The 15,566-nt window shown below is 34.7% G+C and overlaps 1 protein-coding gene across 1 annotated transcript in view; it reads right to left on the reverse strand.

Annotated features, from left to right (window-relative positions):
• Positions 1 to 15,566, reverse strand: part of LOC135198559 (ubiquitin conjugation factor E4 A-like) — a 65,431-nt gene that overhangs the window by 38,643 nt on the left and 11,222 nt on the right. The window contains exons 3-6 of the mRNA XM_064226257.1: positions 7,983 to 8,286; positions 5,627 to 5,954; positions 4,848 to 5,068; positions 4,151 to 4,363 (exon numbers count right to left, since the gene is read on the reverse strand). Coding sequence (XP_064082327.1) covers positions 4,151 to 4,363; positions 4,848 to 5,068; positions 5,627 to 5,954; positions 7,983 to 8,286 — 1,066 coding nt within the window. The remainder of the gene's footprint in view (positions 1 to 4,150; positions 4,364 to 4,847; positions 5,069 to 5,626; positions 5,955 to 7,982; positions 8,287 to 15,566) is intronic.

Below are 15,566 nucleotides of genomic sequence, written 5' to 3' on the forward strand. Positions count from 1 at the left end.
GATATCCTGTTTGATGTCTCTCTATATATACATGAGTTTTTGAGTTTTCTAATATTCATGAGGATCCTTAAAGAAGTTTCATTCCTAGACAAATTTTGATAAAACATGGGATTTTGATATGCGATGACTTCCAGCATTGTCATCTGATACACAAAAGAATATGACCTTTAGAGTCCTCTGTTCACAACTATGTATATTTGGTATTGTTTTGATAAAAGAACTCAACTTTACATTTAATCAAAAGCTTCTGATAATACATATATGCAGTAGAACTGTCAAAATTTATCAATAGTGTGTACTTTGCCATAAGAAAACAATTACAACAATTTTTCTCCATAATTATGGTCAAGGTATTTTACATATTTTTTATGAACAATATTTCAGCATAGTACACTGCAACTAATAAGGCTGCAAGTACATAATATGGTGTTAGTAACAATTGATAATTGTCCTTGTATTAGACATTATACTTATGTATTTAGACTTCGCCACCAATTACATTTTCTATACCAGATGTTTAAAAGGTTGTGCATACCATGCATGGTAGTATATGACCATAAAAACAGGCACCATCATGGAATATAACATAAGAATTACGTATTGGAATTTCAAGTGCACTTTTCCCAATGTTTGGGTTCACCATCTTCAATGTTTTTATTGCTACTCTCACTTTCCCTGCTTCTGACTGTTCGAGGAAGATATTCTGCTGTGAATAAACTAGGCGGTAAAGGTGAGCTTAACAAGGGCCTCAAATCACTAACAGGTCTTGAAAGGTGTTTATACTAGTAGTATTCAGTCTACTTTGCCATTTATTAGGAGTGTCAGTAAGCTCGGTGTTTGTTAAATAAAATGTTTTAACTTTTGTTTCTCTGTTCTTCTCTTAAATGTTTTCTGAATCTTATTTTTTTGTATTCCTACGTTATTTGTTGTTACTTGATGTTTTTATTCATTTTTCACTTCCTTGTTTTTGTTTAAAGTCAGAGCTCTGATTTATGGGTTATTCAGTTCTTTCATTTTGTAATGCTTCTTTCCAAACTAAAACTTCTTACAGTTTTCTTCCAAAGATGGAAAAAGAAACCCACAAGGTTACTGAGTGTAACTTCTTTAATTGTTTTAATTGTAAGTATTTACATAGTATTTCACTTAAAACTCGAGTACTTTCAGGCCCTAACTGTGGCCCTTTTTCAAGAAAATTCAAAGTGATCAAACTGGGTAAGGCCCAGCAGTCTTCTGGAACTTCTGCTGTCCTTTCTATGATGATTGTCCTGGCTTCCATTCTCTTAAGAGTTGTTAATTCTCTCCTGTCATTCTGACATCCTGATCTGATGATCAATGGGATATATATATATATATATATATGAATAATTATCACATCGAACCGTGATCCATTTATATATCAATTCAAGCTACAATGTCCTTTAATATCTAAATTCAATTTACCTCCCAAATGATATATTTTCATATATGTACCGAAGGGGAATTTTTTAATTGATAATAATTTCGTCCCCCCATGGGATCGAACCACTGTCCAAGTGGACGAAATCAGGACAGTCACTGACTGTCCTGATTTCGTCCCCGTCCCACTTGAACAGTGGTTCGATCCCATGGGGGGACGAAATTATTATCAATTAAAAAATTCCCCTTCGGTACATATATGAAAATATATCATTTGGGAGGTAAAGTGAATTTAGATATTAAAGACATTGTAGCTTGAATTGATATATATATTATATAATATATTATATATATATAATTAATTTTATATATATATATATATATTATACACACACATACATATACATATCTACATCCATCATATATATATATCATATTATTATTATATAATTATAAATATATATATTATAATAAAAAAATATATTATTATAGATATAAATTATTATAAATATATATATATTCTATAGAGATATATCTATATATATATATATCATAATATATATATATATATATATATATATATCTATATATATATATATATATATATATATATATATATATATACACACACACATATATACATATACATATATATATATATATATATATATATATATATATATATATATATATATATATATATATATATATATATATATATATATATATATATATATATATATATATACGTATATATATATGTATATATATATATATATACAGTGAGCCCTCGCTACTTCGCGGTTCGACCATCGCGGATTCACGACTTCGCGGACTTTTTTCATTACGTATGATATATTATAAAAGAAATATATCACGGATTTTCCGGAAATTTCGAAAATAGCCGCGATATATGAGACCCCAAATATTTCGTTAATTCCATTGAATAATTAGTAATATCTGCTCTTACTGATGGTTCTTGCATTACATATGACATATAATTCAGTACAGAAAGAAATAAAACACGAAAAGAGAATGTGATCTTACGATAATTCAGTATACGTAGTAAAATTAAATCGAACATGAAACGCAAGCTAGTATTCATTCGCTCGGAAACTAGTTCCGCATATGAGGCGTCACTAAAAAAATTAGAAAAAATACGACATAAAAAGTGTCGAAAATCATCATAACCTCAAAGGATTTTTATCATAGTATGCGTTTTTTAAAAGAGTCATTACTCGGAGCGTCGGAAAGACGCCTCTCTCTCTCTCTCTCTCTCTCTTCTTTCTCTCTCTCTCTATCTCTCTCTCTCTCTCTCTCTCTCTCTCTCTGATCAAATTACTGAATACATAATATCTCTCTTTGGATACTAGGAATTTGCGTTGTAATCTAACCAGAAACTTAGTTTTGTTATTATTACTAGAAACAAGCAATGATCTTTTCATTATTTGCGCTTTTGGATTGTTATAAACTTTGTGCATCCAAGCTAGTATTCATTCGCGTCGGAAAAAAACTAGTTCTGAATATGAGGCGTCACTAAAAAACATAGAAAAATACGACATAAAAAGTGTCGAAAATCATCATAACCTCAAAATTTTTGTTGTAATCTAACCAGAAACTTATTTTTATTAATATACTGTGCTAAACTATAAAGGATTTTTATCATCGTATGCGTTTTTAAAAAGCATCGTTAACTCGGAGCGTCGGAGGCGTCAGCGTCGTAACTATCATTGGCTGCACAGTAGAAGACATCATCAGCTTCATCATCATCATTTCTACTGTGCAGCAAATTCATCGCCCATCATCATTCAAGTTTTTGTCTCAACTTCTTTCGTGGTGAGTACAGTAACAATCTCATTTTTTTATATTTAATATTCTAACATTTTAATATTTGTGCCTGTTTTAGTTTAGGGTACTGTAGTACATGCATTAAGTGCTCTGTACATTAAAGGGTGGTTTGTTAACAGTACTACGTAAAGGGAGGGTTATAAAAGTCTGAATATACATGTTAATAAATACGTAAATATGGTGTCCCTACTTCGCGGATTTTCAGCTATCGCGGCCGGGTTTGGAATCTATCTACCGCGATAAACGAGGGTTCACTGTATATATATATATATATATATATATATATATATATAATATATATTATATATATATATATATATCTATATATATATATATAATAAAATTATATAATATATATATATATATATATATATATAATAAAATTATATTATGTTATATATATAATTATGTATATAAATATAAAAATATATATATATCATATTATTATATATAAAATAAAATTATATATATAGATAATATATACCTATATATATATATATCTATATATAACTATATATTATATATAATATAATAAATATAAATAATAATAAAATATATAACATATATATATACGTAATATATATATAATATATATATATTATATAATAAGGATATATATATATATATTATATACACTTTTACATCTCTTGATTACTTTTACATCTCTTGAAAAAGGGCCACAGTTAGGGCCTGAAAGTACTTGAGGTTTAAGTAAAATATTATGTAAATACTTACAAGAAAATAATTTATACATAGTAACCTTGTGCGCTTCCTTTTTCAATGCTTTCTTCCTTACCATGCTTTTATTTCATCCTATAATTGAGTCTTTATAAACATCTCTCTATAACTCAATATCATAAAATAAGCAAATAGCAAATAGTCTCAAATTAAACTTTAAAACACTAACCTTCAGAATCTTGGCAGATTTAATATCTTGTGTAAAAGGTTGAGCAAGCTGCAACATTACAGCACCAAGGTTGACCATAAATCCATCCGAAACAAATGAAGCATCCTGGAGCATTCTACCTGTTTGAACATGCCACAAACCACCACGACCACTGTTGTCTTCCAGACATTTTTCAATCCAAGTAAGTAACTTGTCTTTAGATTCTGGTGACACCTACAAAAGCAGAATTAAACCCTGTACAAAAATTTATCATTACAAAAACATTTCTGAGTGGTTTTTAACCTCACACAATCTTTCATAAAATCATGCTCTTTAACTTACTCTTTTGCTAAGGGATCTGTTAGCACATATACAAAGCCATCTGTTGTGTGTCTGGCATTTTACAGACAACAAAATTAGGCTATATGATAAGTAATGGGCTTATATTATATTAACAAATTAATAGTGGTTTTTAACTGACATGTTTTGAATAATATTAATTTATTTTGCTTTAAATATTAAAACTATGGTAACATCTGAGTAAGTTTCTGATAATAATTAGGCTATGTACATATACTGAATACAAAAATTATTTACAATGTCATTTCAAAGAAATCTGGGTGTCACAAGTACTTCACTGAATCTTCCATCCACTATATTATAACATTCTGATTCTACCAAAACTATTCTAGACCTGAATACCAATATAATAGCTTACCTTTAAGAGTGCATAGAAAAGTTTATATATTCTTCCATTTATTTTACTTTGGGCCTGCCATATACTGTTTTCTGTATCCTTATGGGCTTGATTTAGCTTTGAAGAAGGTTTCTCAAAAAATTCATTAGATTGTCCAAAGTTCTTTGGGAGACATGAAATAGCAAGAAGACTTCCAAGAGGTGTGTAATGATAACCACGCCCAGTTCGATCCTGAGAAAATTCTGAAAAAAAGTGTTTATCAAGGTCAATTAAAAGACCAAGGGCTTACTAAAACATCAGAAGAAATGATTACTTAATAGGTATTATGTATATTAAGTAAATCAGCCAGACACTGGGGCATTGTACAATAATTTGACAAAAGATAATAACAGAAGTGAAGGGGAAAGTAAACATTTAAAATCCATTCATGATAGCACACACGCAGTTTGTTCTTGAAGGAGTTACTCTTACAGTCCCCTAACTGGGGCTCCATAACACAGACCAACCAAGTGCCTAGTCTTAAACCCTTGTCATATATTGTTCCTTTAATTTTTATGTGAATAGGTTACAGCCTTCAAGGTGGAGATTCTGGATCAGGCTACTAGGCTATGTCATGCATTCTGCTACTGCTGTTAACTTTGACATATTTTACATTTAATACAGGTGAAACAGCATTATTTTCTATATATATGAATCTCCACTTGCAACTTCCAAGTTTTACATAGCAATGCAATACAAAAATAAAATATCTACTTCCTTAAAATTGCAATCAAGTTCAATTTAAATACGTAATATCTTACCTTGTGGAAGTTTAGTTAGGAGAGGGGCAAGTGATGGTACAGAAGCGTAGAAATCAAAAACGTCAACAACATGATAATTATATGGCATGAGAGAGCATTGAGACATCTCCTTAGTAAGATCCCTAATGAGCTGAACAAATGCACTTGGAAGAGCAAGAAGCTGATTAGCCAGGTGATCCACAAGTTTACAGACAAGATCTTCAACCGCAGCTACTTTTCCAAGTCCTTTACGAAGGATCTCTAGCAACTGCCCATTAGGAACCTGTCCAGCATATAATTCTGGCTGCTCCAAGGCTGTTGTTATGTTCTCTATAACAGAAAGTTTAACCTGCAGAAGAGAAGTTATTTCTATATTATACCTTTTCATAAGAAATACACGATACATTAAGGGTGCAACACGTATACGTAGAATGAAATTTGCAAATTGGGATATCTATTGTATTGCAAACAATTACTTTCAATATTTCTAACAAATCTGACAAGTAAAATACTATCATGAGTAACCTTGCCAGTCAAAATATTTCATTAATTGATTGAGAATTGAAAGGAAAAATGGAAAACTAAACATCACATAAAAAGAGCAAAATGGACAAAACACAACACCCTGCAAATAAGATTAGATTCTGAATAATTTCTAAACAGATTCATTATATCACAGCACACAATAATAACATTGTAGTTTTACAGCAATTATTTCTACCAAATATTTAGGGCAGTTATATTTTATGAATCAAAATTAAATACTATATTATTCATGAAAAGGAAAAGACTGAGTAGGCTTATGGTGTGCCCTAACAAATTGCCTATGTAATCTACCAGCCTCTCTAGCATCTTCGGTTACCTCATAAAATTTCATCCTCTCATCAGGTTCACTTATACCTTCACATCACGAAAACCACACTCATGTCTCAACAGCTAGGCTAACACAAACGTCATGCACAACAGAAACATTCTGTTTCCACAAAATGTTTCCTATACACAGAGTAATGCTTTCATCTCTGCTTGTTGTAGGTGACAATGCAAATATACTAAAAACAAGTACAATACTGTGCAGGAGAAAACTGGCCCAAAATCATCCAAATTATTACTAATGCTGATTCACATTGCCTGCACAAGGACATGACATGAAGAATTCTGGCAAGAAAGTAAACATTACAGCACCACTTGGTGGGAAACAGGTGATTATAGAGACAGTCCTAGCAGATTAGCAAAGCGTTATTTCATTTTGATTGATGATTGCAACTAATGGAGCAAAGATATAACTAACCTAACTTGAAATGTTGGTATAACTAACCTAACTTGAAATGTTGGTAAAATTTATTCCAAACAATATACTTAGTGAGAATTATTTGATTTATATCATGCTTGTATATAGTAAATCATTTTATGAGTTACATATACATCTGATACAATATTTCTTCTCTGGTGTTCCTTTTATAACACCACGAATAGGGTTGAAGGTGGTTTTAAGGGGTTCTGTGAGCTCTAAGTTTTTCCTTAAATGTAAATTGTCCATTTATGTAATGGGTTGAGGAACCTGACCTACATGTGCATAACCACTGTACATGCCTGAGCTCTTCAAGCAGTACACAAAAATCAGTATCAATATCCACAGGTAACATACTCTACTATACAGTCATGTCCAGCACATCTTCACTGATCATTCTTTCAAGGGAAAGAGGTATCTGACATTATCATTCACATCACACTCAGAATTACTTATGATCAACAAATACAATAGGTGAAAGTTATCTACCATTCAAACCAGAAAGTACTCATTAGTTTTAACACTGATTTATCTCATAACCGTAAAATTTTGTTCTTTACTTCCAAAAATGGAAGTTGAACATCAAATAAAAATTTTATGTAAAATCTACTAAATTATTGTCTTGATGCTGTAAATAAGAGATGGCCATTGTTTTGGTGCTATCACCTCACACAGGCAAAACAGTAAACTACTAATGTCACTAAATCCTATTTATATTTTTATTTTTTCCTAAATATATCTTGCCAAATTGCAGGTACATCTTATACTCTAATGAGTGAACTGATTAATACAGCCAAGACTTGTGTGCTGCAGCATGAATATGTTCTCTCCCCCTTTCCCAAAACACACACACACAAATTATTATTCCCACTGAAACGGACGCACCTCCTTTATTCACTGGACCCATAACAGGGTTAAATAAGAGTAACCTATCTAATGCTAGAAAATAGATCTCATATGACCAAAATAATGCAAAATGGACAAAGGGAATTTCAAATCATAGTGGCCAGGGAAATTTGAAACTAGTGCCAAGTAAGAAAAGGGACAGAATTACAGAACATAATACTTTAAAAACAATAAAAAACTAACCTTTTCTATGACATCTGACAGAGGACTATCTCTTTCAGCAAAGCATCTACCATAGACTTCACTTAAATATACTATCACTTCTCTTCTACTAGCTTCTGCTGCTGCTGTGCCTTCATGACCATTGCCAATTAAACATGACTCCGGGGATTCTACTAACAGCCGATCAAATAGTAACAAAGAGAATGTCTCTTCATTCAGCGGTCCACCTTCATTGAGAAGAACATAGCTACATTTGTGTGGTAGCTGTCTAGTAGTTACAAGCAGCAGCTTTTCCAAAAGAAGAGTTACAGCTCCATTATTGTCTCTGTAATAGAATAAAACACCTTTATTTGTATTATACAAAGTGGAATGAAAAAGAACAGGACACGTATCAGTTTTCTTAAAACTAAGATTATGGTAGCCCAAAAGAAGCATAGGAAATGAATTCTGGAAATAGCAAAATGTTGTTTTTAAAGTGGGGAGTTAACTGGTTTTAGCAAATTGCGCATGATTACCATGTCTTACTGTCGAGACATGGTATAAGAAAAGCTAAAAGCAGGGAGATAGAGGATGAGGAAAAAAAGACCCTTTCTAGCGTCTTTCTAGCATCTTGGTGGTATACTGGATTGTGAAGCCAACATGATGGAAGTGTATAAAAAGTGTTGCAAAAGCTTACATACATTTCTGCACTTTTAGTTTGTGATTCTCTGCACAGTGGAGACATAGATTCAATAAAAAAAAAAAAAAAAACAGATTCTGAAGAAGTGTGTGACTGCAATATGCTAAATTTAGTGCTGTAGTATTTTGGAAATATAGTGGGAAAGCAATGATATCACCAAGACCAAAATGGTTTATGACTATTAAGAGCAAAGGGGAGATGCATTTAGATATGTGGTAGATTTAGAAGTGGCAGAGCACCAACTGATGGGAAGGTCAAGAACATCACTGGGAAAAGAATTTCAAACAGAAAGTGCACAAGACAAGAAAATGGTAATAGTACTCATCAGATACAAAAGACCTTAAAGAAAACTTTATATAAAAGTTAATGATTACAGAACACAGACACCACCCTATTTATGAACATTCAACTTACAAACAAATGTGATTGCAAATTCAATTTGTGTTCAGAGCGCTCTCCTTTGCCACCGATAAGTTCAAATTTTGTTCTGTGTGCCTATTCTATAAAATACAGTGCTGTATGTAAAGTGAATTGTGTTTCAGGATGAAAAAAAAATACAGTACTGTACTAATCTTACATCATACTGTACTTAAATAGGCATGAAGAGTACAAGAAACAAATTACAAACATTTCATCATATAAACAGTCATCTGGAATGTAACTTGTTTGTAAGTAGGGTGGTGTCTATATTTAACACTTTACCTTAATACATAACAAGACAAAACAATAAAAAAAAAATAAGACCTATTAAATTAAAACTAAGCACAAAAGCAATTTTTTTATGAATGTCAAGAGCAAATCGGAAGTACAATCAGTTTGATATGTGGTTGATATGGAAGTGGTGGAACACCAACTTACACAATGATCAAGCATACCACTGTGAAAAGAAATTTTATACATCACTGTGAAAAGAAATTTCAATCAGAAAATTAACAAGATGAAAGAGCAGAGAGCAGTGATATAATTTGTCAGATGCCTAAGGCCTTATGGAAAACTTGAGACAAAAGTTAATGATGATTACACGGTAGGTAACACTCATGACATCTTATTTTACCTAGATACATATCAAAAGAAGAAACAATTAAAACACCTTAACTCTTTCACTGCTCTCAACAGGGAGGAAGAAAGAAGAGGCATTCTGGAAAAACAAAGGTTCAAGTGTTTATGCAAACATTTATAACATTTTCATAATAATACAAAACAATGCTTCAGAACTGCTGAACCTACATTGCTGGAACTCATGAAGTTTTTTTCATTTTCATATTCAGGGTACAGGCTTGTGTAGCCCTGGAACTTGGACTAAAGCTCAAACAATACTAATGCCATACCTAGAGCTTTTGAGTGTACTATGACTGGTTCTTTATGTCGGTTTTTATTCTTCATTGATATCTATATGGGAAGGATTTATCAAAATAATCTTGAGTCATTTCTATTTTTCCTAGGTATACAAACCAGAGTCACTGAATTAACTGGTGATAAGTGAGTTAAAAGGGAGAACCTCAACTTATATGTTGTTGTCGTGCACTTTATCCTTTGGTATCAGGGATAACTGGGCTGGTTGAGGTGGGTTTATATTGAGCTCTGGTTTATATACATACAGATAATGACAATTACTTTTAAAATTTGTGATCTGATCTTAACAGAACACAAATTATTGCCCCTTTTATGTAGGAGACTCACTCCATAGGTGGGCAAGTCATCTCTCAACTAACATTTCCACCTGGAAATGTCACATTCCCATTTATGTTAGTGAGCAATAACCCTAGCAACCTCCAATGGAATCCAGTCTAATAGGACCCTAAGCCTAGGACCCTAAGCTTAAGTGACATATTGTCTAAATTCTCCCTCTTTTAGGAAAACATCATAATCAAATGTAGCCCCTCAGATGGGCTCAAATGATACATCTACTGTCTCGCCCTTCTGGTTAAAAGGGAGAGTGGAAGGAGTGACACCTTATAACCCTTAGGATGTTCGATTATGTAGCTTACCTGCATCTGGGGTAGTCCAGAACCAATATTATTTTGCTTAGCTGCTGCCTTGCAAAAGACGGAAGAGAAAGGAAGTGAGGGAGTCAGTCACCCAAACATTCAACCTCCAGCTTTATGCTTTTCAAGTACCTTAGGCAAGATACTGATTCTCTCATAGAAGCTTAGATGATTACACAACCAGTTGAGCAACCACCACAGGGATTTATGGGTGATGTCCCTCTGGTAGCATGAGGTAAAGGTTCGGTGTCTCAAAATGCCTTCCCTCATTAAATATGAAACTGAGAAGTTTCTCTGAAATGAGGACTATGCAATGCCCCCAATTTTTTTTTTTTACCCCTTAGCCAAACTATATGGCTTTCCTCTTTGCCAGATGAGTTGTAAGTCCGAATACATCATGAAACCCAAAAGAAAGTGTGTTCCTGGCCACCACCTTCTTAAGCCTGCCAGTGCTCACAAAGAAGCAACAGCACAACAGCCGAAGAGGTTTGGTCCATTTCAGGAAGTATCACATACCTTGTACCAGGCACAAAAGCGTCTTGTCTGCATCACCAAAAACAAAGCCCAAGAGGGAAGGAACAGAAAAACCAACTAATCTCCCACCTGGTACTGATAGGTAGGTTCTGAGTTTTTGCCACAAACTCACGAACAAAGACAACGAGAGACATCCCCACCTCTCCAAGTGTCAAATATGATAGAAAAGTCCCTGTAACTTTGACAATGACCTTTTCTGAGGCTAAAGCTAACAAAAGAAAGTCTAACGTGTGAGATCTGGGTTCAAGGCCTCCCCGTAGGGCTCATATGGCACCTGAGTTGGGTAAAAGAGGACAAGTCCCATCCATATCCAAAGGCCAGCCAGTGGTGGGCAAGACTATTCAAAGCTGAGTAGTTGCTCTGACTGTAGACACCCTTTCTATAACATCAGTCACAAAAGATGGTCCACTTTGACCCTTGGGAGAGGAGTCCTGAAAGCTGGAAAGACCCCTCTCCTTGCTTTGAGAAAGAAGAAAGTTTAATTCCTGAGATCTGGTGAAGGACCGATTCTTCCTGAAACCAAATAGTGCAAGTGTACCTATCCCAAAAAGGCCTAGCTGCAGTTCACCTTGAAGGACCCGACAACTTGTATGAGACTGCACAATGGTTCAGCATGTCCCAGTTTCTACACCACCAAAATCTATTCCTTGCTTTTCAAAAAATATCAAAGAAGAGTTAAAGCTGATCTGTTTCAAATTAAATATTTGCCCCAGGCAAAAACTTGTCTTCAGTAGTAAATCTGTTTGAACTTTGCACTGTCCCTGGGTGAAGACACACCTGTGACAGCAAGGTAGCAATTTGTTGAGCCATAAGTCTAAATTTGAAACAGCCTGAAAGGATGCAATGCCAACCTAGTCCATGGCTCCTGCTGTGGTAGTATAAAAATTTTGTTTCTTTGAATGAATGTTTGATTTTTTTACCTTTATATCATTTTGGTAGTTGTTATCAGATTGATTAGGTTTGACAATTTTTAAACTGTAGTTTTAAGGATTTGGTTATTTTATTTATTATGATTATGTTGTTGTGGGTGGGGGATTGTTTGATTAATATTGATCTTTTCTTTTTTCATTGCAGTTTGGTAGATGGGAATGAATAAGTGCTGAGGCTTCCCTTCACCTGTACTCAACGGTGGAAGCTTAGAGACACAGCTTTGCCAGTTGGTTGTGGTCCCTACTTTTTCTGAGCCCAACGGCGAAGTGGTAGTATGCTGGATAAGCTGAGGGCCTACAGGTTTCATGGCCGCATTTTTAACTTGATAATCTGACCTGCAATTGGCTGCCGAGTCGGGGAAGACTTTGCTGGAGCACAATCGGGAACTGGAATCGAACCTCAAGCAACAACAGGCTGTCATCAAGGATCAACTTCAAGAAATTGAGTACTTGAGCAAGCAGACAGCGGCGTTGAGGGAGGTCAACAATTCCAGGCTACGCATCTATGAGAAGCTGGAAATATTGATTCAGGAACTAAAACAGAACAACTAGAGGCTCTCTGCAGAAGGTGCTGCTAACAAGGGGAAAATAAAAAGTTTATACAGTATCATTGCAATACTAGGATTATGGAATTAAGTTTAGGTTCTTCGGTGGTAGGTGTAATATTAAATTAGGCTTAGTTAGGTATCAGAGGATAAAATTACATTAAGTTGCGTACTGTAAAATTAATTATAATAAATTAGGTTAAGGAAAATCAGAGTTTTATTTAGGAATCCTTTAAAATCTGTTCCCATTAGTATTCTGCTCCATTTGTGTAACTTGAAAAGCCCCCACAACTGCGTGAGAAGAATAGAAAACAAAACCTGCCTTAGGAGGCTCAAGTGAGTGGCCATTCATCAGTTCACAGCCTGACATGTCTAACAGTCTGGGAGTGGCCTTGTAGTCTTATTGCTTGCAGTACCTCCACAGATGCATTTGCCTGAGATCAGATCATTAACTTGCTCCCAGGCCAGCCAGAATGAGTGAATTGCTTCAGGAGTACTAGTACTACATCCAAAGGTACACTTAATGAGACCAGGTGTAATGTGGCTTTCATGACAACTTTTCAAAGATCAGTATGCTCACAAATAAACTTAAAAATCTTCCAGAATTCCCTCTCCAACTCAGCTTGCAATGGTTCCACAGGGAAAGGACCATTTGATCCTAATGATTCCTTGACAGACTAAGCAGGGACCCCTCTCAAGAAAAAAGGTAGAGATATGTCAACCCAGTTCAGTGACTGCCTAATGAATCATGATAAGAAACTACTAAAATCAACATAACCATTTACCCAACCATGATCCGATGTTGCCATTTGAGATTCACTATTTGTATCTCAAATGGCAAGAAGAATGAGGATGAGGAACAGGAAGAATGAGAATGAGAAGGATCCAAGATGGTCCTCTTTTGCAAAGTGAACAAGGTCTGTCATTGACCTTCAAGGGATGGCAATGGTTAAGGATAGCTTTATCGGGCATATTACAAGAAAGGGACCACTTGATCTTTCTATGCTTCTGCCAGTTTAGATAAGGAGGAGGAGAAGAGGAAGATGATGAGGATTCATAGGTTGATGAAGAAAAGCAGGAGGTAGAAGGGTTTAGCAGAACACATTATCAAGGCAGGTGTGCACAGCAATCACAAGGATCTGGAACACACATGAAAGAAGTACTTGGCCAAAGTTGAGTGCTAACTGATGACAGCAAAGGAGAAATCTCCAGAGAAACCAAGAGATGACTGCAATGCCTTCAACAGCTTCCAGGACAATGACAGGACACCTGGAGAAGCTAGTGATACAGGAGCAGACGTGACAAGTGCTGGTTATATTTAATTTGTTGCATTTTTGTTAGACACTGACCTACACCCACTTTACCATAAACTGATAGCACAAGGATGCCTTGATGAGAATTAGCAGGACCAGACCTAGCAGGAGAAAGAAGGGCTAGACACAGAAATTAATAGAAAAGTGATTCATTTATTCCAAGAAGTTGCCAGTATTCTTGCACTTGGTCCTTTACCTTACCTACTTTGATAGAGACCAAGAACAATATTCCTCATTGGTTTTTTATTTTGTATGGTGTTTTTACGTTGCATGGAACCAGTGGTTATTCAGCAACGGTATTCCTCATTGGTACAAGTACAAGTCACATAGAATAAGGGACCTCAGTCATGGATGACCTTAACCCTTTCATACACTCTTTCACCAGTGACAATGACACTATTTGCAATACTCTTCTTAAAACAACCATGCGCAATGCTCTTCTTACAACAACCATACAGTGAACCCCAGCTATTTGCAGACTCAGAATTTGTGGATATTTCTATGGACCCTATACATATATCCATTACTCACAGAAAATTCACTTATTCGCAGTACAGGCAGCCCGCGGTTAATAGTGGCACCAGTTAACGGCAATGGTGTTAACTGGATTTTCTGCACTGATCTATGGTTAGCAGCACCAATCTCTGGTTAACTGCGCCGTTAAGCAGGTTTTCAGTGCTGTTATCATCAATTTTCGGTTAGCAGCATTGGCCAGGAACAGAACCCCACCGTTAACCGGGGGCTGCCTGTATTATTCACTGAGAAATAGTCACAAATTACTGTATTTTCATATTTTCAGGACTATAAGCACTTTTGGTGATAAAACTCTTAAAATATTCAGGTATATAAGCATTTTTGAGGATTTTTTTTCAACTGAAAATAAGCAGTTCTAAGCATTGCTAGAGGGGTTTTAAGTATTCACGGATTTTAGCTACTCACAGTGAGGTCTGGTATCTATCCCCTGAGAATACAGAGGGTTTACTGAACATAACTTTCACTATAAAAACACTATAAAAAATCAAGAGAATTCACAAGAACAGACAAACGTACAATGAAGTCCATTCAACAATTGCACAAAATACTCCACTGATATACAGTAATACCCCAAACTTATGCAATTCAAGTTGCACCAATTCACAATAGTGTGAACTTTTCATTGGAACCTAAATAATTATCACACGCAAGCTTTTCACAATAGCGTGAACATTTGTGAATCCTCCAGAAACACTGCAAAACCCTGCAAAAGTGTATATGATTAATTTATTATGTAAATTTTTGTTTTAAAGCCTTTCTGTAAAAAATCTTTATTAAAAATGTATTATTTTTATTTTTCTACATGCATAAATATGATATTGTTATGTTACAATAAAGTTTCATACATACTTACCTGGCAGATATATACATAGCTAAGACTCCGTCGTCCCCGACAGAAATTCAAATTTCGCGCCACTCGCTACAGGTAGGTCAGGTGATCTACCGGCCTGCCCTGGCGGCAGGACTAGGAACCATCCCCGTTTTCTATCATATTTTCTCTCTTCCACCTGTCTCCTGCGGGGAGGCTGGGTGGGCCTTTAATTGTATATATCTGCCAGGTAAGTATGTATGAAACTTTATTGTAAC

The sequence above is a fragment of the Macrobrachium nipponense genome, chromosome 22, assembly GCF_015104395.2.
Source record: "Macrobrachium nipponense isolate FS-2020 chromosome 22, ASM1510439v2, whole genome shotgun sequence".
NCBI lineage: Eukaryota > Metazoa > Arthropoda > Malacostraca > Decapoda > Palaemonidae > Macrobrachium > Macrobrachium nipponense.